At 48.9% G+C, this 26,824-nt stretch overlaps 1 protein-coding gene across 3 annotated transcripts in view; it reads left to right on the forward strand.

Moving 5' to 3' along the window:
- Nucleotides 1-26,824, forward strand: part of SMOX (spermine oxidase) — a 50,943-nt gene that overhangs the window by 19,284 nt on the left and 4,835 nt on the right. For 2 of the 3 annotated variants that reach the window (XM_082236498.1, XM_082236499.1), the window contains exons 2-5: nucleotides 10,293-10,527; nucleotides 18,136-18,362; nucleotides 25,389-25,562; nucleotides 25,924-26,626. In XM_082236498.1, coding sequence (XP_082092624.1) covers nucleotides 10,320-10,527; nucleotides 18,136-18,362; nucleotides 25,389-25,562; nucleotides 25,924-26,626 — 1,312 coding nt within the window. In that variant the 5' untranslated portion in view covers nucleotides 10,293-10,319. The remainder of the gene's footprint in view (nucleotides 1-10,292; nucleotides 10,528-18,135; nucleotides 18,363-25,388; nucleotides 25,563-25,923; nucleotides 26,627-26,824) is intronic. The other variant, XM_082236500.1, reaches the window with a different exon arrangement.

Genomic DNA, 26,824 nt, shown 5'->3' on the forward strand with positions numbered 1-26,824 from the left:
CTAGACTTCCAAATATGACGTGTTTCACCCATGTTACCATAGAGTTGGATAAAGGAACTCAAAGAGAGCGCCCCCTAGTTTGGCTCCCTGCCAGTGCAGGAGACCCACTGCTGCAGCATCCTTCCCCTCTTGCTGAAGAGATTGCACATAGAGAGCTGTATCCAACTAAGCTATTCTCGGAGTACAGTGGTGCCCCGCAAGACGAACGCCTCGCAAGACGGAAAACCCACTAGACGAAAGGGTTTTCCGTTTTGGAGGCGCTTCGCAAAACGAATTTCCCTATGGGCTTCCTTCGCAAGACGAAAGCCCATAGGGAAATCTCCGGGACAGCGGGGAAGCGCAGCGCGTCTTCCCCACTGTCCTCGGACCTCCTCCGAAGGCTGGCGGTGGGGCGGAGAGACCTCCTCCCGCCGCCAGGCTTCGGAAGGATGCTCCGAAGCCTGGCGGCGGGAGGAGGGCTCTCCGCCCCACCGCCAGCCTTCGGAAGGCTGCTCCGAAGCCTGGCGGCGGGAGGAGGGTTTTTCCTCCCCACTGCCAGCCTTCGGAAGGCTGCTCCGAAGGCTGGCGGCGGGAGGAGGGTTTTCCTTCCCACCGCCAACATTCAGAATGCTGTTCTGAATGTTGGCGGTGAGGAGGAAAAACCCTTCTCCCACCGCAAGCCCCGGGAACAGAGGAGAAGCGCTGCGCCCCTTCCCCTCTGTTCCCGTACCTGTCCTGAAGGCTTGCGGTGGGGAGAAAAGCCCTTCTCCGCACCGCCAGCCTGGCAAGCGGTTTCCATAGGAACACATTAATTGATTTTCAATGCATTCCTATGGGAAACGGTGCTTCGCAAGACGAAAAACTCGAAAGAAGAAAAAACTTGCGGAACGAATTTCGTCTTGCGAGGCACCACTGTAGACCCATTTAAATTAATGGACCGAAGTTCACTGTGCCCATTATTTTCAGTGGGTCTACTCTGAGCAGGACAGACAGTGGAGACAAGCCGTGTCTGCTCCTCCGCTTTTGCCTGAGCTGATCTCTCCAGTTCTGTTTCCTTTTCTTACTATGGCCCCCTTTTTCTTTTGGATTTTGACTGTAGCTCCTGCCTCTTTCTCTCATCTTCCTAATCCCCAGCTGGACTGGATAATGAGCTCCACTTTTGCTGCTAAGTGACCAGGCCCTGAACCCAGTTGTTGGCCCTCATATGTGCTGCTTTGCCGGAGGTTACTCTAACTTGGGCCACTTACATACCGTCGTTTTCTGAGATCTGAGGGCCCTTGTAGAGCATGCCCAGCGACGGGAGGCGGGGGGTTATTTGAGTTCTCCAAGGACATGATTCATGCCTCTTTACCTGGCTGAACATGCCTTAATTTGAGTGTTTGGAGGCTTTGCCTGCTCTGAGTAGTGCTTTTGGAAGTGCCCCTTGGCAGGTAATATGCTCTGCCCATATGGTAGCAATCAATTCCACCCTCGTAGTCGGAAGCGTTCAGACCATATGCCAACGCGCTTGGTGGCTTGTTAAATAAACTTCTGCTTGTCAACAACTTCGCTGGGGTTTTGTGAGTGTGTGCGTGCGCTGGAATTGAAAGTGGCCTTGTGGTGTTTTGGCTAGGAACAAGTTCGTTTTGCCCCAGGGGCATGGCACCAGTGAAACTAGGTGGAGAGCCGTGGTGGGAATCTGCAAGGCTTTGATCAGCATTTATATTAATAGTTCTTCAGCCCAGAAATTATTCATTTCCTCTCTCCCTCGCTCCTTTCAAGTAGTGAGTGCTGGTGGGAGAAGCTGCCTGTGTGGCGTCCGGTGCCAGAGGTTGGCAGAGTTGGGTATCTGTCAAGACCTCCCCCAGCAGTTAAGGGGCCCACTCCCCAAGAGCATTCTTGATTCTTGCGTTCTTGATTCTCGCTTGACTCTAGGCCCAGTCTGGCTAAGCCCCACATGTGAGGTGCATCTCCAAATCCTCTTTGTGTTCTTTGAGAGAACACTGGGGGCACTCTCTGAGTTTGCATGTGCCTCTGGAGAGCCAGTGTGGTGTAGTGGTTAAGAGCGGTAGACTCATAATCTGGTGAACCGGGTTCGCGTCTCCGCTCCTCCACATGCAGCTGCTGGGTGACCTTGGGCCAGTCACACTTCTTTGAAGTCTCTCAGCCCCACTCACCTCACAGAGTGTTTGTTGTGGGGGAGGAAGGGAAAGGAGAATGTTAGCCGCTTTGAGACTCCTTTGGGTAGTGATAAAGCGGGATATCAAATGCAAACTCCTCTTCTTCTTCTTCTAGGCTCTGCCACATCTGGACTGCTTATGGGGCCCTCTCGGGCAGAGATGCCCAAAGGCTTCCTAGAAGCTGACGCCATCCCTGGCTGATGAGCTTATTATTCTGTATTGGGTGGGAGTCAAGACAGTACAGGGTGCTTTACCGCAGACAAGACAAATAGAGCCCTGCCCTGACAAGCTTACAGTCTGAATTTCAACATCCTGTGTCTGAATGTTCCAGGCTGGGAAACATTCAAACATCAATTAAAACACCAGGAAAGCAGATAAGCAGATAAAGCTCCTGATATTTATATAAACAGCCTGTTATTTTTTACCGGCTCTTTTTTATCTGTGTTTATATTGCCTGTGTTTTTGGTTTTAGAATTTTATGATTGCATTCCACCCTGATACCATGTATTGATGAAAGGTGGCTTTAAAACATTGTCAATAAATGAAAACATTAAAAAAATTAACCGGCACATCAGCTGTAACATAATATTTCATCCCAGCTGTTACTTATTTCATGCCCGATTCACTTTTCCTGTGATCGTGCTGGTCTGCCTCAAAAAAATCATTCGTAAAGACATTTCCTCGTCGGAATGTGTTTATTAAACAGTTTTACATCCTGCCATTTCCACCACTTAGGCCTTTGAGGCGGCTCAATGAAGTTGCTTACTGTCTCAGCGGTGGGACTTCCACATGTAGCTCTTATCAGTGCTAGAAATTCCCCAGGCGCCTGGCGCGTTTTGCAACTGGCACTGGTCCAATTGTGACCACGTGGAGATACCTGGATGTCAAGCTGGCAACTGGCATCTCCATCTGGCTGGCCCATCCATCCTTCTTAAGCAGGTAAGCAGAAGAGCTTATTTATTGCATTCATATCTCACCCTTTGCCTCAGGGAACAGTGGCTCACTCCCCTCCTCAGTTAATCCCTACAACGACCCTGCGAAGTAGCTTCAGAGGCCGTGACTGGCCCAAGGTTGCCCAGTGAGCATCCTGACGGAGTGGGGATTCGAACCCTGATCTCCCAGGTCCTGATCTGGCACTCTTAACCACTACACCACCCTGCTTTCTTAGAGTAATTCTGCTATGGGGCAGCTCTATAAATTGAGTAATTAGTTCACTATGGGGGATACAAACTGTCACATAGAGAAGGATCTGAAATGTTTTCCTTGAAGCTTGAATTTGTTCTGGATTGTTTGCTCTGCCCCTGCCAGCCGCTTGCATGATCCCATGTCCTGCAGAAGGTTGTTGAGAAGGGAATGCAGCTCTCTGGCTGAACGCTTTTCCCCGCCCCTGCCTGAAAGCATCTGGAAAACCTGTCCTTGTGGGTTGTGTCGGTGCAGTTGCATCCTCCGCAATGGACTGCTTGTCCCTCTTAAACAGCCAGCGTTGAAAGTCAACAGCATCGGATCTACAACGCAGAACAATTTCAGTTCACAGAAGCTTCCCTTGCCCTCTTCACACTTTGTGGTTTCCGATGGCCACCCTGCTGGCATCTTCTCTTCCTCAGCATTCCTCACATTCTGAAATGTTGACTTTTCCAACTTTCAAATTTCCCCTAATGTGGGGCGCTAAAAAGTTGTAACAGGACTTGGGGAGTTCAAAAGATATTTCGGTTAGATTAATATAGTTTAGTTTTGCTTGGCAAGTGTGATGTGTGTAAAATTGCATAGAAATCATTAAGTATGATTGCAAAGTATTTGCAGTTATGTATGTATGTGTGCTTGTTTATCAACCAACCAAGCCAGGGGTCTGCAACCTTTAAGACAAAAAGCCACTTGGACCCGTTTCCGAAGAAAAAAAAAAAAAACTGGGAGCCGCAAAACTCGTCATTATAAAAATAACTTTTTTGTCACTTTTTATTATTTCTTTGTTTGACCCCTCAGAATTACTCCTCCTCATAGAAATAAACGTTAAATTAACAAGTTACCTTTTTGTGTGTGTGTGTTCTTCACTCCCCTTCAAAACAGTGACCAGCGTACATGCCCCCTTTCAATGCAGTGACCAGCGTACATGCCCCTTACAATGTAGTGGGCGGGCGGGCGGGCGGGAAGGTGACGTCGGGACGGTGCGTGACTAACGCATGCACCGCCCCCATGCGACGTCACAGCCAGTACAGCGCCCGCCAGAGTGGGGAGTGTCGGGGCGCACAATGCGCCTCCTCCCCTCGCTAGTATCCGCCCTGGAGCCGCGGCAAAGGTGTAAAAGAGCCACATGCGGCTCCGGAGCCGCGGGTTGCAGACCCCTGAACCAAGCAATCAATTAATCATTACATGACATTTTCTGAAGGTAACATTAAAACTGTTTGGTTTTCTGAAAGCAGTTTATGTGCTTCTTAATCAAAGATAGACTTACTAAGCTAAGATAGACTTACAAAAAAATAACAGCAGATTTTAATTCCTTGCACCCAAAAACATATTTTTAAGACCCTTCATTTAAGAAATATGCAAAAAATAAGCTTCACCCCTTAAAATGATGCCCCATACTGCAGCACAGTCCAAGGGGATGGACTTTCAGGATTCTTTGATTCTCTTATTTTAATATGCACCTGTCCCTGACTCAGTATATATATTTTAGACAGGATCTAAGCCGCGTGAGGTTCCTTGCCATGAATTTGTTTGACACCCAGGGGTAGGTCAGTATCGCTCATCCTTAGTATTAGTGATTTACATTACAAGGTTGTCACAAAGGTGGCTACTATGAAGCATTTGAGAGTAAACTTGCACCTTAAAAATGCAGCTATATGGTCATGGTCTTGCAAACACGTGTGCAAATTTTGGGAAGAGGTGCTAAAGGAAATTTCTGAAACAGTAGCCCTTTAGAACCCAAACTGTGACAGTTTTGGATGCATCAAAGACAGACTTAACATGTAAACCACTCATTGTTTTGCTAGCTGCTTGTTTGACCATATCACAGGGCTGGGACAAGTCATTGGGCTTTTCTCATTCGGTTCAACGTGGTAGCGTTTGTTTTTATTTCTGAGAAATTGACTCATAAACTAAGGGTATCTCGGGGTGCAAAATCCATAGGGTTTTGCAGCCATTTGTTACTTATACAGTGGTGCCCTGCAAGACGAATGCCTCGCAAGACGGAAAACTCGCTAGATGAAAGAGTTTTCCGTTTTGGAGGTGCTTCGCAAAACGAATTTCCTATGGGCTTGCTTCACAAGACGACAATGTCTTGCGAGTTCCTGCTGGTCCCCCCCCTTTTTCTAAGCCGCTAAACCGCTTATCAGCTGATCCGATCAGCAGATAAGCCGCTAATAGCGCTAATCCGCTAATCCGTCAATGGGCTTGCTTCGCAAGATGAAAAAACTGCTAGACGAAGAGAATCACAGAACGGATTCTTTCCGTCTTGCGAGGCACCACTGTATAACAGGCCAATCAGGAATGGGAAGTGATGAAATACGGCTTTATATGGCATTCACAACACTTGTTCTGCGCTCTCTCTGTATCAGGCCAGTTTTTGTTGCAACATCTAATTCATTGTGTAGTCTCTTGAGAATGACTTTGTTTTTATGAGGTAACAGCTGTGAAGCTTGTGTCCCCCCCTTCCCTTTATTTCATTTCATCTTTCTCTTACTATTATTTTAACTTTGCAGTAAAGTTTTGAAAACTAATAAAACCCTACATAGAACAATTCTGGCTGACACGTCCAGTGCGACAAGAGTCGCAGCCTGCAGCAGTTCAGAACAGCAGGGGTCTGGGATTCACCCAGGCTTCCTTTGTGGAATGCCGATTAACCCGGGAAAAGGGACATTGCACAAAATGTTTTATTTGTCGTTCCTGGAGGTTGGAGGGCTGCCTTCAGAAGGAGGGAGAGGCAGGGCAGGATCCTGCATGTCTCTCTGTGTTTCTCTTGCCCACTGGTGAGAGCACACGGCGTTCTCTTCCAGTCAGTGTGCTGTTTGCCTAAAGAGACAACCTGCCATTTAAGTCCAGTGAGTTGATAATGGCTTAGTGCATTCCCATCCTGCCTTTCTTTCATCACAGAACTCCAGGCTGTTATATGGGGTTCCCACGGCAGTCATCTACCCAGGCGCTGGCCGGATCCAGAACTGGTTGCCTTCTGCAAACTGCATAAAGTGCCAAGATTTCATCACTCCTAATAGCCTTTTTCCTCCAAAGAGAATGCCAGACAGGGTGCTCCTGGGCTGCTCCTGGGCTAACTTGCCTAAGCAGGATGCGCGTGTGTCATATTTGTAGAGCTCGCTCTGTATGTTTGTGTTCTGCATTTGGGTGGATGAAACCTGAACAGAAGTGGTGTGAGCTGGCTGGAAAGGCAACCCCCCCCCCCGCCCCTTTGCAGGTCAAAAATGCCATTCTTTACTTTGGTAGCCCTTCCCAATTGCAAGATTTGGAACAGGCAACAGGCCACTGTCAGCTAAAAAAAAAAACAACTGGCAAAAATAGACGCACGGACCCTGAATTGGCCCTGGTGCTGGAGCCATGTCAATTCTGCAGTTCTGCAGTTTCAGCATGAGCGTGGAAATCAGCACCAAGCTCCCCAAGAATTGACTTCCACTTTGGGAAATGAAATAGAACACATTTGTATGGGAAGCTTCCTTATACGGAATCAGACTGTTTTGCTCAGTAATGTCTACACTGGACTTTTTAAGGAGGCATTTTCATCCCTTGGCCTTTCTCCACACCCCCTCTTTTGAAAACACCTCCTCTCCCCAGCCAAACCCTTGGGTTGATAGGAAATGCTTGGGGGCTAGTAGGGCAACTTCTTCCACTTTTTCCTTTCCTGGTGGTCTTCTCAAGTTTCCAGGTGGCCTTATAGGAATCATCAGATAGGATTGAGAGTCGGATGCGACTTTGAACTCACTTGGGTCTGGGCTCCTGCCTATCTGTTAGTAATGGAGCTGATAGCATTGTCTCTAATCTAATCATAGTGGAATAGAATTTCTCCAGGCCACAATGGAACTTTTAGCAAGTTGGGAAATGGCTACAAAACTTGCTAGCCCCCCTCCCTAATTATATTTGTCATTTGTGGGACATGGAATGCCTAGGTGGTGAGAGGAGAGAGAAAGAACCAACTTTCTTCCAGTTTGCTGAAAGTTCCCTACTTGGTTTCCTGGAGGTGATTCCTACTTGCTGCAGGTAACCAGACGAGTGGCTGATTTGCAAGTTCATTAAGGTAAAGGTAAAGGGACTCCTGAGCATTGGGTCCAGTCGCAGATGACTCTGGGGTTGTGGCGCTCATCTCGCTTTATTGGCCGATGGAGCCGGTGTGCAGCATGTGGCCAGCATGACTAAGCCGCTTCTGGCGAACCAGAGCAGTGCACAGAAACACCGTTTACCTTCCCGCCGGAGCGGTACCTATTTATCTACTTGCACTGCGTGCTTTCAAACTGCTAGGTTGGCAGGAGCTGGGGCCAAACAACGGGAGCTCACCCTGTTGTGGGGATTCGAACTGCCGACCTTCTGATCGGCAAACCCTAGTTCATTATAGACCCATTATTTATTGAAAGCCCCTTTCTACAGTTTCACGCTAACCCGCAGAACTAGTTGTGTGGAAAATACCCAGTGTGGGTGTACCTTGTACGTGCTGGACACCCTGAAAACATTTTAAATGTCTCTCAAAATGTGAGTCCTCGGCTATCGCTTTAAACAACAATATTACATTTTATCGCAACCTGATACGCCTTCAGTTTGTTTTGAAGCCAAGCCTCACCATAGTTCTTTCTGCAGTGTGATGCTGATATTGGAAGAGCTCGCTGGTCCAAGCTTTCAAATTCTTCCTTTGGCTTCTGATGGTACTTATGCAACAACTTCTTTTTAGGGTTCTTTTGATGTCAGCATCTCATTGTGGCATTCACGGATGTCTTGGGCAAGCAGAGCTTGTCTCACTGATTGAATTGGCCCTTGATGTTCTCGGCGCAATGCTTGTATTGATCGCCTCATTCCATTACTTTCCAGCTTTGTTGGCTAAAGATGGGTGAGATGAAGCAGGCTGTGAAAACACCGCCTTTCAAAACAACCCAAATCTGTCACATTTGGTTGATACAGGAAATTGCACAAATGGCATTTCAGAAGCGTGATGTGTTTGCCAGCCGTGGTCTGGTTTCCTTTTTTATATTTGTGTAGCTTTTGAAAAAATTGTACAAACAGGTGGGGGGCCAATGAAAAAACAGCAGAGGGTATAGAGGAAGGGGAAAGAAAACATTTTCTTAACACCTCTCTGCTTTTGCCTTTGCACCTCACACCTGGGAGACAGACTCTTTGGCTCTTATTTTCTGTCTTCCACAAGCTCCCTGTCTCGAGCAACTTTCAACATGCACATGGGATGTCTGTAAGACGTTACTTTGAATCATAGAATTGTAGAGTCCGAGGGTCATTAGTCCAACTCCCAGTGTCTAGCCCTGCAGCCTTTATTCAGCTGACGTGTCTCTGGGATCTTTTCATATTGCCTGCAACTTTTCCCCAGGCCTCAGCCTGCCCTGACACAACTCCTCCTCTGATATCTTTGTCCCAGCGAAACCGACAACTTCCTCTTCCCCCACAGAGGCTGACCGCAGACATTCTCACAGCTTGGCCCCTTGAGTTGCTGCAATCTTGGGAGGCAAAATGCTGTGCCCTTTTACGTGTTTTCTCCACTCGGAGTTGCAGTCTTTGCCGCTGCGTGTGCAATAATACTACATGGATCTGCAAGAACTAGTTGGGCTACCAGTAGCCCAAGACCAGAAAGCAAAAACAATTCCCCTTCATCTCAGGACTCGTCAGGCAAGGAGGATCTCGTATCTTGCAGCACCTCAGATAACCAACAGCTGGGTGGGATTTTAGATGGGCATGCTATTCCAGGTTTCAGCTCAGAATTCTCTGCTACTGTGTGGCTCTTTATGCACTCATAAGCGTGGCACACTGTGTAATTTGAACTTGAAATGCTCCTGGCTCCAAGGCCCTATCATCAACTTAGCTTACATGCCACTTAACTTGTTTTAGAAGTTCAGACCTTTTTTTGGCACTGCGTCCTCAATTGTCTTTCCTGCGGATTTGCACAGCGAACGAGGAAAGGGTTGTGTCTAACCAACGGACTCTTCCCTGTCTGGATCAGAGAATGGGGTGGGGTTGGGTATGGGCATCTTCTCTGTAGTTATGGCCTGCCAATTTTCCCTCTGGGTTTTTTTTTTGGGGGGGAATTTCAAGCCGGCATCATCAAAGCAGGGGGTTTAGTGGGTGCTGGGCTGTTCATGGGTGCTGATAAATTGTCTGCATTTGCTGCCAGCTTGAAACCCTGGAAGAGAAGGGCACATGTCTCATGAGCTGCCTTTGGCTCTGGTGGGTGGGTGTGGCTGCCCCCCCCAGTCCTCTTCACCCAACCTTTTGGCCCTCCTGGAGGCAGGGAGGCCTGTTAAAAGAATTTCCTGCAAGGTCCCTGGTTCATAATTTCTCTTCTGGACTCTGAAATATTTCTGTGTGTTTCCCTTGTGACAATGAGGTCCTCTCCACCTGCTGCCTACAGCTTAGCACTGATAGATGCTCAGCTGCAAAGCTTCGTGTGAAGAGGCTGTGTGTTTTCATATTTAGCTTCCTTGCTCTTTTCCAACCAGGTCAGCTGCCATGCCCCTTATCTTTATGCCCCGAAGCTTATGTTTTGCAGTTGCCAGAGAGGCAGAAGGAAGGCTGAATCATTCCTTTTTCACAGAATGTGTGTGTGTGGCGTCTGGGTTTTCCTCTACCGCAAGATTGGCACCTCGGGAGGGTCTATATGTCTATAAAAAGACATGCAAGGGCAAAAATGCATGTGAATTTTCTGAAAATATCATCTTTGATGACCGGGTGGATGCTTTTGTATTCACCAAGCCTTTCATTCCCGCAGGATCAGAGGCATTTATATTCCAGGCCGGTCTTGCTTTCCTTTCAGTATCTCCCATTGAGAAGGTTTGGCTCTTGTTTCGGGATCCTCGAGTCCTGGGACGCCAGTGTTTCTCCAGAATTTATTGCTGGAACAGGGAGATTGAAAAGCAACCTGAAGGGAAGGGAAAAGAGGGCGATAGGAAGAGAAAATTGCCAGCCTAATGCTCCGAAACTACTTTGTGTCCCCTTTCTTGGCAGGTTCCTTAGAAAGAGAGCTTGGACGGCATGCAAAGTAGTGAAATATCTGCAGACAGCACTGATGATCCTCTTAGTAGTGGCCTACGGAGAAAGCGACAGCCGCGAATAGTAGTTATCGGTGCCGGGCTCGCGGGCCTCTCTGCGACAAAAACCCTCCTGGAGAATGGTTTCACGGATGTGACTGTCCTTGAAGCGTCTGACCGAATCGGAGGCAGGATACAAAGCGTGAAGCTCGGTAAGGGAATCATTTCCTTGCAACGTGGCTTCCGGTTCTTGACCGGCCTTTGCATAATCACCGTAAGAACAGGACTCAACGTTAAGGTCTGTTTAGCCCCTGTGACCTGTTTCTCATGGTGGTCAGTCTCTGGGAATCTCACGGGCAACCGAGCATGACAGCCAAGAGTCCCCCTCCATGGTGTGTGCCCCTTGCACTTAGGTTTAGTGCCTCTGGACCTAGGGGCATTGAGCTATTGTCATTCCCCCTATTTATGATTGTCAGAAGTTTGTGCCGTTCCTTATGTAGCCAGAAACGGCACTATCCATGTATGAGAGGGAGGAATTGGCAGGCAAGGCTTGTGGGGAAACCCCGAAGTACGTAGAAGTACAAAAACATCTTTAGGAGAAGACAGTATTGAAGCGGTGGAGGTTCAAAAATAACCCAAAGAGGAGGACCAAGTGAGTTCAGGGGCTGTAGAATGCTGTGGGGATAGGGGTGGCGGGAACGTAATGGAGTGTCCCGGAGGAGGTGCTGGCTGGCTGGCTAGAATGAAACCCCCTACATTTTGTTTAATGTGATGCTTGTTACAGCTGATTGATGTGTCCTCCGTGAATTTGTCCAGTCCGAACAGTGTAGGAAGATTCTCCCTCTCTTTTCCTAGCAAAACAGATAAATACTACTCAGAGTGTTTTATTAGAGGGTGGGGTCCTTTATGCCCAGTTCACTGGGCTCTGCAAAGTATCCCAGGATTTACCATGGCCTCGTGCCTTTTCCATTTCATTTTGCTTAAAAAAAAAAAAGTTCCTTCGCTCGTCTCGGTGCACGAGGATCATTGTAGTTGTTATCTCAAATGCTCTTTGTTTTCACACGTGGGTTTTCGAGCTGTACTTGCTGCAGCCGGCTTGGCATGCAAATCTAAAGCCGTACCATTGGCCAGAATGGTGACGCGCAGCGTAAACGCCCCCCCACTCCTTCCGCATTTGTGTCCCTATAAATTGCACGCATTCCAGAGGGGAGCGGTGTTGAGTCTGTTACAGCAAAAACAAAGGAGCCTTGTGACTGCTTAAAGGCTTATCTGATCTGTGGCGGCAGAACCTTTCCTGGGCTGAAACCCACACCATCAGATGTGTGAAGCGTTGCTCTCTGCTGGCAGAGAAATATTCCTGAGCTTTGGGGAGAGAGATCACAGACTTTCATATTATGGGCTGTTCACACTCTCCTCCATCTCTGTCCGTGTGTAGGGATCGATCTACAGGCTGAGGATAATATTTTGTGCTTGTTCCAGAACACACCTGCCAGCCTCTTTTTATTTTGGCTGGCTATCCGGAAGGGCTAACAGAGACCTATCTAGCATCCTTAGGGTTCAGTGATTAGCACCTGAGTGCCAAAGGTCCCAGGTTCCGTCCCTGGAAGCTCCAAGTAGGGATGAAAAAGATTTCTCTATGAAACCTTGGAGCAGCACTGCCTGTCAGTGCAGGGCGGGGAACACAGGGGCCAAATGTGCCCCTCCACTTGGCCCTTGGGATGCTCCCTTCACCTCCTCAGCTGTGCCCCACATTCCCAACCCTCACCAGCTGACCGGAGCAAACTTGCGGTAAATCACCGAGAAAGCTGGAGTGAACTATTAGCAAAACAGGACCTGCATAATGACCACAGCAACTCAGATGGTGCCCCATGAAGCCATTGCTGAGACTATAGGTCCCGGCCTCCCCACAGCCGTTTATGTCTCCTCCTCTCTAGGATTTCCTCCCCGCCCCCATGTAATCTAAGACTGCGCCTGTGTGTCTGTGTTTGCTCCTCCCTCTTCATGCCTCTCCTGGTTCTTGGAGGCCAGCAGGAAGGGGAGCTTGTTGCAGCAGGAAGGGGAAATTAAAAGCCTGACCCATTTTTGGCCTCCCTGTTCTCCTGCTTCAGCCTCTGATTCTGGGCTTTTCTCTGCCACAGACTCTCCTTGCTCACGAAGCCCTGTTATCTCTTTGGCTTCCGGCTCCTCCTCTTCCCGCTTTCCCCCTCCGACCACTCATTGTTGTCCCACCACCAATCCCCAGGCTCTGAGCCTTTGTGCCTTGGGGGTTCCCCAGCTGCTGCCTCCCACCATTCCTCTGCATCCATGATGCCAGCTATATTCTGCATCCTCCTTGAGTGTCATTGCCCAGCTGAAATGTGTCCTTGAACCCTGAACAATGCTTGTCTTGCTTGTCTGAAGGAAGGATAGAGAGGAGTCGTGAGGATGGGTGAAACTTTGCTGTACCAAGGAACAGTTAAAGTAATAGAACATTAGAATAGGTTTCTCCAGCCACTCTGGGCAGCTCCCAATAGAATTAGTGATAATAAAAATAATAAAGCGATAAAACATCAGACATTAAAAACTTCCCTGAACAGGGCTGCCTTCAGATGTCTTCTAAAAGTCAGATAGTTGTTTATTTCCTTGATATCTGATGGGAGGGCGTTCCACAGGGAGGGCTTCAGGTATCCTGGGCCAAAACCATTTAGGGCTTTAAAGGTTAGCACCAACACTTGGAATTGTGCTCAGAAACCTACTGGGAGCCAATGTAGGTCTTTCAGGACCGGTGTTATGTGGTCTTGGCGGCCGCCCCCAGTCACCAGTCTAGCTGCCGCATTCTGGATTAGTTGCAGTTTCCGGGTCACCTTCAAAGGTAGCCCCACGTAGAGCGTATTGCAGTAGTCCAAGCAGGAGATAACCAGAGCATGCACCACTCTGGTGAGACAGTCTGCGGGCAGGTCATTCATCCACATTTTTGCCTTAAGACAGAGTCAAGCCATTCGTTTGTCTTTCTCAGTACAGTGGTACCTCGGGTTACATACACTTCAGGTTACAGACTCCGCAAATGCAGAAGCAGTTAAGAACTTTGCTTCAGGATGAGAACAGAAATTGTGCTGCGGCAGCGCGGCAGTAGCAGGAGGCCCCATTATCTAAAGTGGTGCTTCAGGTTAAGAACAGTTTCAGGTTAAGAACGGACGTCCGGAACGAATTAAGTACTTAACCCGCGGAACCACTGTATTGTCTATACGGACTCTCCAGTGGTTCAGGCAAGTGTCTCTCTTGGAGATGCCGGGGATCGAACCCAAGACCTTCTGTGTGCAAGGCAGCTGATCCACCACTGACCCACAACGGGAGGATGCTCTGGGGGAGCTTTGGGCAGAGCATGTCCTGGCTGCGCTGCAAAAGACTTCCTTCTCTGTTTTTCTCATGACAGTGAGCTGGTTTCCTTTACTATTTGGCCGTGCCCCTGTTATAATCACCGGAGAAAGGGGCCCTAGTCCCCCCCCCACTTCCTGCTCCTTGCAGAAGCCCTGACATCATGCCCTGCGGTTCAGTCGATAAACACACCAGCAGTAAATTAAAAGCCGAACATCTGAGGGAAGTGGAGGGGAAAGGATGCCTTGCAAGCCCAGCATCCGCCTTTTCATTCAGGAGTTGCTGCTGAACGCTTGGCACCGGCCTGCGGATGGGAAGTGGGTCGTCCCCTGCCGATACGCCGTGTCAAAAATAGCCCCCCTGGCAGGGTGTGCTGCCAGACAGAAGGGAAGTGCTCCGTGCCCCGAGCCCTTAAGGGAGCCATCGCGTCACTCAGCACACCTGCGGGACGTTTCCTGGCTGTGGCCTTTATATATAGAAGGCTGGAGCTTCTCTGCATACAAGAGGGCAGGAGCCGCAAAAAATAGCACAGCTGCCCAGATTTTGTAGCGGATTCTGTGCGCTTCTTTGCTTTTGCACGTTGGGGAGTCTGTACAGTGGTACCTCGGGTTAAGTACTTAATTTGTTCCGGAGGTCTGTTCTTAACCTGAAACTGTGCTTAACCTGAAGCACCACTTTAGCTAATGGGGCTTCCTGCTGCTGCCGCGCCGCCAGAGCACGATTTCTGTTCTCATCTCAAAGTTCTTAACCCGAGGTACTATTTCTGGGTTAGCAGAGTCTGTAACCTGAAGCGAATGTAACCTGAAGCGTGTGTAATCCGAGGTACCACTGTACTGCCCTGGCTCTGTGCAACCCACAACTTCACGCACAAAATTCAGCATTCTTGTAGGGCCGAAGGGCGTGGGAACGGCCACTGTTACAGTTCCCCGTCTACAAGAAACCTTTCAGTGAGGTGGCAGCTTATACTTTGGGACTCCCTATCTGTTGGTAATCTCAAACCTCTCCCATGAGACCTGTCTGGCCCCCACCCCCATTTCTTCCTGTGATTGCGGAGGCCTTGTTTTAGCCATACACAAGGGCAGTTCTGGCAGAAAACCCCTGCCCTTGGGGGGGGGGGGTTGTTTTGTTATAAAAGTAAAGGGATCCCTGACCATTAGGTCCAGTTGCGGACGACTCTGGGGTTGTAGCGCTCATCTCTCTGTATTGGCCGAGGGAGCCGGCGTACAGCTTCCGGGTCATGTGGCCAGCATGACTAAGCCGCTTCTGGCAAACCAGAGCAGCGCACGGAAACGCTGTTTACCTTCCCGCTGGAGTGGTACCTATTTATCTACTTGCACTTTGATGTGCTTTCGAACTGCTAGGTTGGCAGGAGCTGGGACCGAGCAACGGGAGCTCACCCCGTCGGGGGATTTGAATTGCCGACCTTCTGATCGGCAAGCCCTAGGTTCTGTGGTTTAACCCACGGCGCCACCCGCCTCCCATGTATTGTTATATTCCTATGGAAATATGCATTCGTTCCCAGCTCAGGGAAAAGAAAAACAGCAGCAAAAGCACGCTGGATGTAGGTGATTGCAGCCTTTGTTTAAAACATACCCACGGCTGCGGTAGTTGTTGCATTAATTGCAGCAGACTGTGTACTTTCCCCCTTCCATCCCTCCAAGGGGTCTTTTAGTCAGCAGGAACAACTGTTGTCTAAAAGGATGTGATTAACGTCACACTTTGATGTTGTACGTTTGCACCAAGCTCATCTGCTTTGAGGACTCTGGCTTAATGAGTTAGTAAACATTACAGGTGGCCTCGGTTATTTTTAGCCTGACTCGTCCCTCGTCTCTGCTTTGCACATCTGATGCTGTACGGAAACGAGGACGTTTCAGCCGGTGTCCTCGGCACTTCTGAAGCCATCGTGAGCATCCCCGGGCGCGCGACGCTCCTGGCATCTTTGCAAGCAAGGCGGATGGCGGCAGAGCCGATGGTCCCGCCGTCAGAGCGATGGTCTTGCTTTCATGGATGCTCCCGCCACAGTGCGCATGGCAATTCCCTTATTTATTTATTTTTTAATTTTATTTTTTACCAACCAGGAAAACACAAACGGTGAAACCCCCCCCAGGCGGCTGATACATTGGGTATACAATATTCAATAATATGCATTTTCAATAATATACATATTCAATAATAACATATTCAAATTAACCATATTCAAGTTAACCATATTCAAATTAACCATATATACACTTCTGTATACCTTAACACTCTTCCTTCCACAATAAGGTAATAAGTCGCCGCATTTGGGACTTTTCCGTTCAGAGAAGCGGCGAGTAGCAGGAGACAGGACAGAAGTTTGCAAAATTATGTGTGGCATGGAGAAATTGTCATGGAATCAATAGAGTTGGAAGGGACCACGTAGGTCATCTAGTCCAACCCCCTGCAATGCAGGAATATTTTGTCCAACGTGGGGCTCAAACTCACAACCCTGGGATTAAGAAACTTCAGCTGGTGCAGAATTCAGCGGCCAGGTTGCTCACTGGAGCAAGATGGTTTGAGCATCTTACATCGATCCTGGTCCGACTGCACTGGCTACCAATTAGTTTCCGGGCCCAATTCAAAGTGCTGGCTTTGACCTATAAAGCCTTAAATGGCTCAGGACCGCAACACCTCAAGGACCGCTTCTTTCCATATGAACCTACCTGGACCCTGAGATCATCTTCTGAGGCCCTTCTTTGTGCGCTTCCTCCTCAAGAATGCCGGAGGGTGGCAACACGAGAACAGGGCCTTCTCTGCAGTGGCTCCCTGTCTGTGGAATGCTCTTCCCAGGGAGGTTCACCTGACTCCTTCATTATACACCTTTAGGTGCCAGGCAAAAGCGTTCCTTTTTAATCAGGTCTTTGGCTGATCTGATTTACATCCTATCCCCTTTTAGAACGTGTTTTCTTTTTGGGTGGGGGGACTCTATTGGATTGTTTTTATTTTTATTATGTATTTTGTGGTTTTATATCTTGAATTTATTCTGTGAACCGACCTGAGACTCCCGGGTATAGGGTGGTATATAAATTAAATTAATAATACGAAGGAAAGAAAGAAAGAGAGAGAGAGAGAGAGAGAGTGTCTCTTGGTCTACCAACTGAGCTATCCAGCAGCTACTGGATAGAGAAAACCTTTTCTTCCTCTCTCAAGACACTAGAACTTATGGACATCCAAGGAAACGTGAGTGTTGGCAGATTCAGGATGGATAAAATATACCGTATTTTGCGCCCCATAGGACGCTCCGGCCCATAGGACGCACCTAGTTTTTTTGGGGGGAAATAAAGAAAAAAAATTATTTCCCCCCCAGGTGCGGGGCTGGAAGAACCAGGTCGGGGAACAGTGGGAAGGCACGTTCTGCCTCCCCGCTGTCCCCCGAGCTTGTGGGGCTGGCGATGGGGAGAAGTGCTCTGGTCCCGGGACTTAGCGCCCCGCTCCGGATGGCGGCGCAGATCTGCCTGCAGTCCCGGCACGGTAGGCAGCTCTGTGCGGCCATCTGGAGCGGGGCGGGCTTCGCTCCCGGTGGCCGCGCAGAGCTGCGCTGATCCTGGGACAGCAGGCAGCTCTGCACCGCCCCCTCTCGCTCTTCAGGCTTCAGCGAAAGCCTCCATTCGCCCCATAGGACGCACCCAGATTTCCCCTTCATTTTTGGAGGGGAAAAAGTGCGTCCTATAGGGCGAAAAATACGGTATTTGTTCACGTAATTAACCTGTGCAACTTGCTTCCCGAAGAGACAGGCGTGGTTACCAACTCACGGAGGAAGAGAGGGCTATCGATGGCTACTAGTCAGGATGAGAGGCAGCAGTGCTCTGTGGAAGGGAGAGGGCTCTGTGTTCGAATCCTGATTGCTGGTTTCCCATAGGAAACCGTTCCCACACTGTGAGAACAGGATGCTGGTCTAGATGGGCCATTGGCCTGATCCAGCCAGGCTCTTCTTAGGTTCCTATGGCAAAGGCTAGTATTGGTCAGTGGGAAGACATGGGGACCATCTCTGTTTGCAGCTGGTTTTCCGTGACAGCCCTTGGCTTTGCCTTTACCTGAAGGAGTGTCTCCACCCCCATCGTTCTGCCCAGACACTGAGGTCCAGCTCCGAGGGCCTTCTGGCAGTTCCCTCATTGCGAGAAGTGAGGTTACCGGGAACCAGGCAGAGGGCCTTCTTGGTAGTGGCACCCGCACTGTGGAATGCCATCCCACCAGATGTCAAAGAGAACAACAACTACCAGACTTTCAGAAGATGTCTGAAGGCAGCCCTGTTTAGGGAAGCTTTTAATGTTTAATAGACTATTGTATTTTAATATTTTGTTGGAAGCCGCCCAGAGTGGCTGGGGAAACTCCAGCCAGATGAGTGGGGTATAAATTATTATTATTATTATTATTATTATTATTATTATTATTATTATTATTAAAGCATCCTAACGTAGGACTTCCTTCTCTCCTCCCCTCCATAGAAAACGCTACTTTTGAACTGGGAGCTACGTGGATCCACGGTTCCAATGGAAACCCCATCTATCATCTAGCAGAAGATAATGGCTTACTCGAAGAGACGACAGACGGCGAGAGGAGTGTGGGCCGCATCAGCCTGTACTCCAAGAATGGGGTGGCTTATCACCTCACCAACAACGGTCAAAGGATCCCGAAAGATGTGGTTGAAGAATTCAGTGATTTATACAACGAGGTTTGTCGCCGATGAGTTCCTAAAGCAAATTTGTAGGCAGTACGGACCCAGCAGAGCAGTTTGCACGGTTTCAGGGTTGACCAGGGAGCTTTCAAAGAAGGGGTCTCTGAGGTGTGTTCCCCCCACAGGGACACATCTGCATGTAATATTCCCCACCCTGCTGAAATTATGCTTGAGCAAAGCTTCCTTCTATCAACCCAAGGCTTTTCTGAAGCGTAATGATGGCAGAGGGATGAGGGAATGGGGTTCTTTTGGGATCCAGGCAGAGGGCCTTCTCGGTAGTGGCACCCACCCTGTGGAACGCCCTCCCATCAGATGTCAAAGAGAAAAATAACTACCAGACTTTTAGAAGACATCTGAAGGCAGCCCAGTTTAGGAAAGCTTTTAATGTTTAATAGCCTATTGTATTTTAGTGTTTTGTTGGAAGCCGCCCAGAGTGGCTGGGGAAACCCAGCCAGATGGGCGGGGTATAAATAATAAATTATTATTATTGTTATTATTATTATTATCTCCCTGACAAAGAAACACAACCCAGTGCGCCAGAAATGGCGACCCCACTCCCAGCCACAATTTGAAGCCTAAGAAGCTTTCAATTGACTGCAAGAGAAGGTTTCTTTCAGCTCTAATAACAATCAAGGAGAGGCATTTTCTCCCCTACTGGTGCTGGTGTGTGTCTCAGCTGGGGAGAGTTAACTCTTTCCTTCCCACTTCTAACACCCCACCTACCCACCCATTGCAGATTGTGTCTCCCCTCAATTAACCTGGGGACTGGCCTTATTTTGAAGCCAACAGAAGGTCTTTTTTTTAGCCTAATCGTTGCTGTGTGTGTGTGTAAAACAGAAGGATCTTCCTGGAAATTGCAACTGGCGTTAGAAGGTTAACTCTTGCCTCCCCAGCTATGCTCTCTACAGGACAGTCGTGTCCTACCCCCATCCCCAGTTAAGAGTAAAGGTAAAGGTAAAGGGACCCCTGACCATTAGGTCCAGTCGTGGCTGACTCTGGGGTTGCAGTGCTCATCTTGCTTTATTGACACGAGGGAGCCGGCGTACAGCTTCCGGGTCATGTGGCCAGCATGACTAAGCCACTTCTGGCAAACCAGAGCAGCACACGGAAACACCGTTTACCTTCCTGCTGGAGCGGTACCTAGTTATCTACTTGCACTTTGATGTGCTTTCGAACTGCTAGGTTGGCAGGAGCTGGGACCGAGCAACAGGAGCTCACCCTGTTGCGGGGATTCGAACCGCCGACCTTCTGATCGGCAGGTCCTAGGCTCTGTGGTTTAACCCACAGCGCCACCCGCGTCCCACTCCAGTTAAGAGTGGACGAGAGCAAAAACACCTTTTTCCAGGCCTACTTCACTTCTTCCTCCCTACCTAATTGTCATTTTGCGTGTGGGGAGGGAAAACACGGGTGTGTGGTTGTGCATGTGTGAACTGCTGCAGTTTGTGTGGTGTGCACAACAGATTCCCCAGCTTGCAATTGTTGTTGTTGTTTTTAATAAGTTTTTATTTAAGCTTTTCCCTGTTGCAAAACAAACATATAAACAGGGAAAGGTGCATCTGCGGTCTCCAGCCTGCAGTTGTTTGTACAGGTGCAAGAAAGTCTGGTGACCCTGGCAATCCGTCATGACCCACTTGGGACTGCTGCTCTTAAGTTTGTCTCTGCTGGCCTGGTGGGTTTCTCTTTCAGATCCTCCTTTGGCCAGCCACAGTTCCAGCCCCCACCTGACACCCCTCCTGTCCAAGTTTCAGGGTTTTCTAAGGTCCTGTTTCTTGACTCGTGCAAATCTGCTTTACTGTGCTTTGTCTCATTTTATCCTCTCCGGGTCCTCGAGAAAGTGGATTAGGTAGAGAGGTTGAGACGTGCATGAGGCCACCTAGGGAGAGGCAGTTCGTGAGCTCCGTCACTCATAAATTGGCACTTTGCTGCCTGTGCATGTGAAAGGGGGAAAGGATCATTTGGAATCACACCAAATAGTGTGATAGCTCTCTCTCCACAGCTGAAGGCAGCGTTGCTTCTGAACACTAGTGGCTGAAAGTTACAGGAGACAGGGAGGCCACTCTTTTTATACACACACAAACACATATATAAATTTTTAAGCATATCATTTTCAACAATTTTAAACATGCTTTTATATCTTATACAATTTTTTTTACTTCCATTAATCACGTCTGAAAATTTTTCAATCTTCTCCACGTAATTTACATTTCTTACTTTCACTATTACATTTAAGTATCATAACTAATGTCTCTCTTCTTTGCAATATTTCATATATTCCTCCTTGCAAAACTTCTTGTAGTCCTACTGGCATAATTTGTTGGTTACAATTGCTCTTCAAATAGTTTGTATATTTCTTCCAATCTTCTGTGGATCTCTGGTCCCGCAGGTTTCAAATCCTGCCTGTCATCTTATCCAATTCTGCGTAGTCCATTAGTTTCGTCGGCAATTCTTCTTTCGTCAGTAATTCTTCTTGCTTCCATTTCTGGGCCAACAATACTCTTGCTGCTGTTGCTGCGTATAAAAACAGTTTAATGTCCTGTCTATTAATGCCCTCACTTATAATACCAAGTAAAAATGCTTCTGGGTTGTTTTTTTTTTAAAAAAAGTATTATTTCAACATCTTTTTCATCTCATTATATATAATTTCCCAGAAGTTTTTTACTTTCTTATATTCCCACCACATATGATAAAATGATCCTTCTTTTTCTTCACGTTTCCAACATTTATTACTTGTCTTATACATTTTAGCTAATTTCACAGGTGTAATATACCATCTATAGGGACGCGGGTGGCGCTGTGGGCTAAAGCCTCAGCGCCTAGGGCTTGCCGATCGAAAGGTCGGCGGTTCGAATCCCCGCGGCGGGGTGCGCTCCCGCTGCTCGGTCCCAGCGCCTGCCAACCTAGCAGTTCGAAAGCACCCCCGGGGGCAAGTAGATAAATAGGTACCGCTTACCAGCGGGAAGGTAAACGGCGTTCCGTGTGCGGCTCTGGCTCGCCAGAGCAGCGTTGTCACGCTGGCCACGTGACCCGGAAGTGTCTTCGGACAGCGCTGGCCCCCGGCCAATAGATGTGAGATGGGCGCACAAACCCCACAGTCTGTCAAGACTGGCCCGTTCGGGCAGGGGTACCTTTACCTTTACCTTTAATATACCATCTATACATCATTTTCATCATATTCTCTTTTCAAAGCATTACATGCTGTAAATTTTATTCTTTCTTTCCACAACCTCTCCCATTCTTTTAGCTATATATTATATCCCAAATCTTTGGCCCGGTGTATCATAGCCGATTTCACATCAATCTAGAAGCCTTTTAAAAGAAGATAACACATACAGTGGTACCTTGGGTTAAGTACTTAATTTGTTCCAGAGGTCCGTTCTTAACCTGAAACTGTTCTTAACCTGAAGCACCACTTTAGCCTATGGGGCCTCCTGCTGCCGCCAGAGCACGATTTCTGTTCTCATCCTGAAGCAAAGTTCTTAACCCGAGGTACTATTTCTGGCTTAGCGGAGTCTGTAACCTGAAGCGTATGTAACCTGAAGCGTATGTAACCCGAGGTACCACTGTATTCATGGAGGAGAGGGCTAGCCATGGCTACTAGTCATAATGGTACTGCTTCTCTCTCCATCTCCACAGTTCAGTGCTTCTGAATCCAAGTCACTGGAAACCACAGGAGGAGAGAGTGCTGCTCTTGTGTTCAAGAGCAGCTGGTTTCCCAAAGGCACATTGTTGGCCACTCTGATCACAGGATCCTGGACTAGATGGGCCACTGGCCTGATCCTGCAAGCTCTCCTTACGTTCTTACCGGAAGCCAAGAGTGGTAGCTTGCCCCTGTGCATCCGTCACACATTTGGCAAAGGGAGGCGGCTCAGTGGGCGGGTATTTGCTTTGAATGCCGAAGGCACCAGGTTCCGTCTCCTGGTGGAGACCCCTGCCTGAAACACTAAGAGCTGCTGCCAATCAGCGTTGACCATGCTCAGCTAGAAAAACCAATGGGCTTACTCAGTATTAAGCCTGCTTCCTGCGTTCCCTGGTGCGGGAGGTGCAGCATTCCAAATAGATAAGCAACATGTGGCTGCACTGAACTGAGCCTTGGCCACAAGACTGAGTGGAGAGTCAGACCTGGGTTTCCTGCTTTGCAATAATAATAATAATAATAATAATAATAATAATAATAATAATAATAATAATATATTTATACCCCACCCATAGGGCTGGGTTTCCTCAGCTACTCTGGGTGGCTTCCAACTGAATATTAAAAACAATACAGCGTCAGACATTAAAAGCTTCCCTAAACAGGGCTGCCTTCGGATGTCTTCTAGAAGTCTGGCAGTTGTTTTTCTCTTTGACATCTGGCAGGAGGGCGTTCCACAGGGCGGGTGCTACTACCAAGAAGGCCCTCTGCCCTGGTTCCCGGTAACCTCACTTCTGGCAGCAAGGGAACCGCCAGAAGGCCCTCAGCGCTGGACCTCAGTGTCTGGGCTGAACGATGGGGGTGGAGACGCTCCTTCAGGTATACAGGACCGAGGCTGTTTAGGGCTTTAAAGGTCAGCACCAACACCTTGAATTGTGCTCAGAAATGTATTTAAAATAACATGAAGAGGTCAAGCCCTGTCCCGTGAGCCAGACTTGATATCTGTCCTTTTCACCCGACGGTTTCTCATATATGTGTGTGTTGGGTCCCACGTTGGGCAAAAGATTCCTGCATTGACCCTCGTGGTCCCTTCCAGCTCTACAGTTCTGTGTTCCACAGTCCTATGTGTGTTTACTCGGAAGGAAGCCCCTCTGTACTGTTCTGTACTGCTCCCTCCCATGTAAGTCTGCCAAGGGCTCCAGCGTTAGAGGTTTCCAGCACTGAGCCTGCCTGCGAAAAGCTATGGGGGCTTCTTTGGAGATGTATTAGTTAGATCCTCTTAGAACATTCCTAGCGCCACTCAAAATGCAGGGAATTAGGGTCATGCAGCTGACTTAAGCTCTCCCCCTCCTCCCTCCTCTTGGGGTTCTTCAGCAATTGGTTCAGATAAGTGTTTGAAGTTTTAAAAAGTAGGCCCTTTTTGTACAAAAGGAAAAGGGAAGGGCAGTCAAAAACAGGCTGTGGCTAATTGTGCCTCTGCCCAGTTACTTAATGTATTTTAATGTGGTTTTGCTCTCCTTGTGAACGTGCAATCTGCTTACGGCCAGCGAGCGGCTTATGCAACCTGCCTGGCATTCTGCTGAAGCCAAGGGTTGCAGCGACTTTGATATCTTTGTGTAAGCCAGGGGTTCTGACCTCCCCAAAGCAAGAGGGGTGGTCCCTGGTGAAATCCCCCAGTTCCATTTAATGCAGTGGGAGGAGGAAGCTGGGTGCCCAGGCTCTAGTTGGAAACACCAGGCCCTTGATCATGTTTCTGTAGCTACGTGATCAAGGTCACATTGCCTGCCTTGGCTGATTAGTTCCCTCGAATTACTGGCCATCAAAGGTTGCTTTTCTCTCTCTGCTTACCATGCATGTTGACACAGAGCTTATTATCCATGTTCCGGTGGCTAGTTTCATGTGGAGAGCGAATCGGGATGGCAAGAACTCTGTCCGTGGAAAATGCTCAGAATGTTTAGAATTGCAACACTGTTTGAGGCTAAAATGGCCCAGTCTGGGCTGCGTTGCTGCTTTTAAAAGATTGCATTTGCTTCTGCAGCCCAGATAGCCTGGCGGATAGCTCGTTATAGGGTGGGATGCACCTTCTACGGTGTCAGTTTGGTGATTAAATATGTGAAACTTTTGAGTTTCTTCTGGCGGTTCCCTCCCTGCGAGAAGCGAAGTTGCAGGCAGAGGGCCTTCTCGGTAGTGGTGCCCGCCCTGTGGAACGCCCTCCCATCAGATGTCAAGGAAATAAACAACTATCTGACTTTTAGAAGACATTTGAAGGCAGCCCTGTTTAGGGAAGTTTTTAATGTTTGATATTTTACTATGTTTTATATATGCTGAAAGCCGCCCAGAGTGGCTGGGGAAACCCAGCCAGATGGGCGGGGTATAAAGAAAACAACAACAACAACACTCAAGGAAGCACTATATAGTAGATGCAAAGTATTTTGTATAATTAGTATTTATGTTATAAGGTAAATGTGCAGTTTCCCTTGGGTTTCCTCTAAATCCCAGGCAAATAGTTTATACAGTTGTATCTTGGAAGTTGGTAGGGAAGTTGGTAGGGACGCGGGTGGCGCTGTGGGCTAAAGCCTCAGCGCCTAGGGCTTGCTGATCGAAAGGTCGGCGGTTCGAATCCCCGCGGCGGGGTGCGCTCCCGCTGCTCGGTCCCAGCGCCTGCCAACCTAGCAGTTCGAAAGCACCCCCGGGGGCAAGTAGATAAATAGGTACCGCTTACCAGCAGGAAGGTAAACGGCGTTCCGTGTGCGGCTCTGGCTCGCCAGAGCAGCGTTGTCACGCTGGCCACGTGACCCGGAAGTGTCTCCGGACAGCGCTGGCCCCCGGCCAATAAATGTGAGATGGGCGCACAAACCCCAGAGTCTGGCAAGACTGGCCCGTTTGGGCAGGGGTACCTTTACCTTTACCTTTTATCTTGGAAGTTGAACGGAATCCATTCCGGAAGTCCGTTCGACTTCCAAAGCATTCGGAAACCAGGGCTTTGACTTGCAAGGCATTCGGCTTCCAGGGTACGACTGTATCTACATGAGCAAAAGCAGGCATTCATCAGTTGGACTTACATTTAATACTGTTTTTAGTGTCTGGTTTGCTCTAAGGTAGCCGTGGAACGCACAACACATCTGACGCATTGCATTCCTTGCTAATGTAGCTGTTTTACAATGTTGTGTTAATATATTTATGGCTGCAAACATGGAAAATATTTGTATGTCCATAACTAGTAGGTTCTTCCGGTAACCTATAAGCATATTTAATACGCTTGTTTCATAATAAAAGAAACTTTTCCAGAAACCATTTCCTGAAACAGCTGTGCTGGTTTGCATTCCCACCACGTCTGGACGTACGGTGTTGTTAACCCCCTTTGTGTGTCCCCTCTCCCTGTCTCGAGACAGGTCTATAACCTGACTCAGGAGTTCTTCCAGAGTGGTAAACCAGTCAATGCCGAGAGCAAGAACAGCGTGGGTGTCTTCACGCGAGATGTCGTGCGCAAGCGCATCAAAGCCGATCCAGACGACTCGGAGACGATCAGGAGGCTGAAGCTTGCCATGATCCAGCAATACCTTAAGGTATGGACAGCGATGGCGGGGGTTTGCTTGAGACGTTGCAGCACCATATAGGCTGGCAATAGCAAGTTGGCATGTGGCTGAGATTTTCAAAACCCCATTTGTGGAATTCTCTGCCCGGGGCGGTTTGACTGGTGCCTTCATTATACACCTTTAGGTGCCAGGTGAAAATGTTCCTCTTTAACCAGGCCTTCATTGCCCTTTTAAAATCTGTTCTTGGGCAGAGCAGTTACTGGGTTGTCCTTGTCTTTATTCCTGTTACGAATTTTGTGTTTTTTTCTGTTGTGATTTTCTGTTGTAAGCCGCACTAGGAGAAGAACAGCGCCCATCTGAAAGCCCTTCTTCTCTGCCCGCTTTTCCCTAGGTGGAGAGTTGCGAGAGCAGCTCCCACAGCATGGACGAGGTGTCGCTCAGCGAATTCGGGGAGTGGACCGAGATCCCCGGGGCCCACCACATCATCCCGTGCGGCTTCATGAAGATCGTGGAGATCCTCTCCCGCGCCATCCCGGAGTCGGTCATCCAGCTGAACAAGCCGGTCAAGTGCATCCACTGGAACCAGTCGGTCAGCAAGGAGATCGAGGGGGTGGCCGACCACAACAGCGACCGCACGGGGGAGCGGGACGTGGGCTACCACGTCTGCGTGGAGTGCGAGGACTGCGAGTTCATCCTGGCCGACCACGTCATCGTGACGGTGTCCCTGGGGGTGCTGAAGAAGCACCACGAGAACATGTTCCACCCCCGGCTGCCCGAGGAGAAGGTGATGGCTATCCAGAAGCTGGGCATCAGCACCACGGACAAGATCTTCCTGGAGTTTGAGGAGCCCTTCTGGAGCCCCGAGTGCAACAGCATCCAGTTCGTGTGGGAGGACGAGGCCGAGGCAGAGAGCCTCACCTACCCTGAGGGAATGTGGTACAAGAAGATCTGCAGCTTCGACGTCCTCTACCCGCCCGAGCGCTACGGCCACGTGCTGAGCGGCTGGATCTGCGGGGAGGAGGCCCTGATTATGGAGAAATGTGACGATGAAACCGTAGCAGAGACTTGCACTGAGATGCTGCGTAAATTTACAGGTCTGCGGCTGCCCCCACTGCCTTTGCGTTTGGGTCCGGAGAGCAGAAAGGTGGGGTGGGAGGCAACGCATTTAAAGCTGTCGTGACTTTCCCAGAGAATCATGGGAAGTGTAGTTTACTAAGGATGCTGAGGATTGCAGCTCTGTGAGGGTTCTCCCAGCAACTCTCAGCATCCTTCACGAACCACAGTTCCCAGGG

The sequence above is a fragment of the Podarcis vaucheri genome, assembly GCF_965113315.1.
Source record: "Podarcis vaucheri genome assembly, chromosome: 9".
NCBI classification, from domain to species: domain Eukaryota; kingdom Metazoa; phylum Chordata; class Lepidosauria; order Squamata; family Lacertidae; genus Podarcis; species Podarcis vaucheri.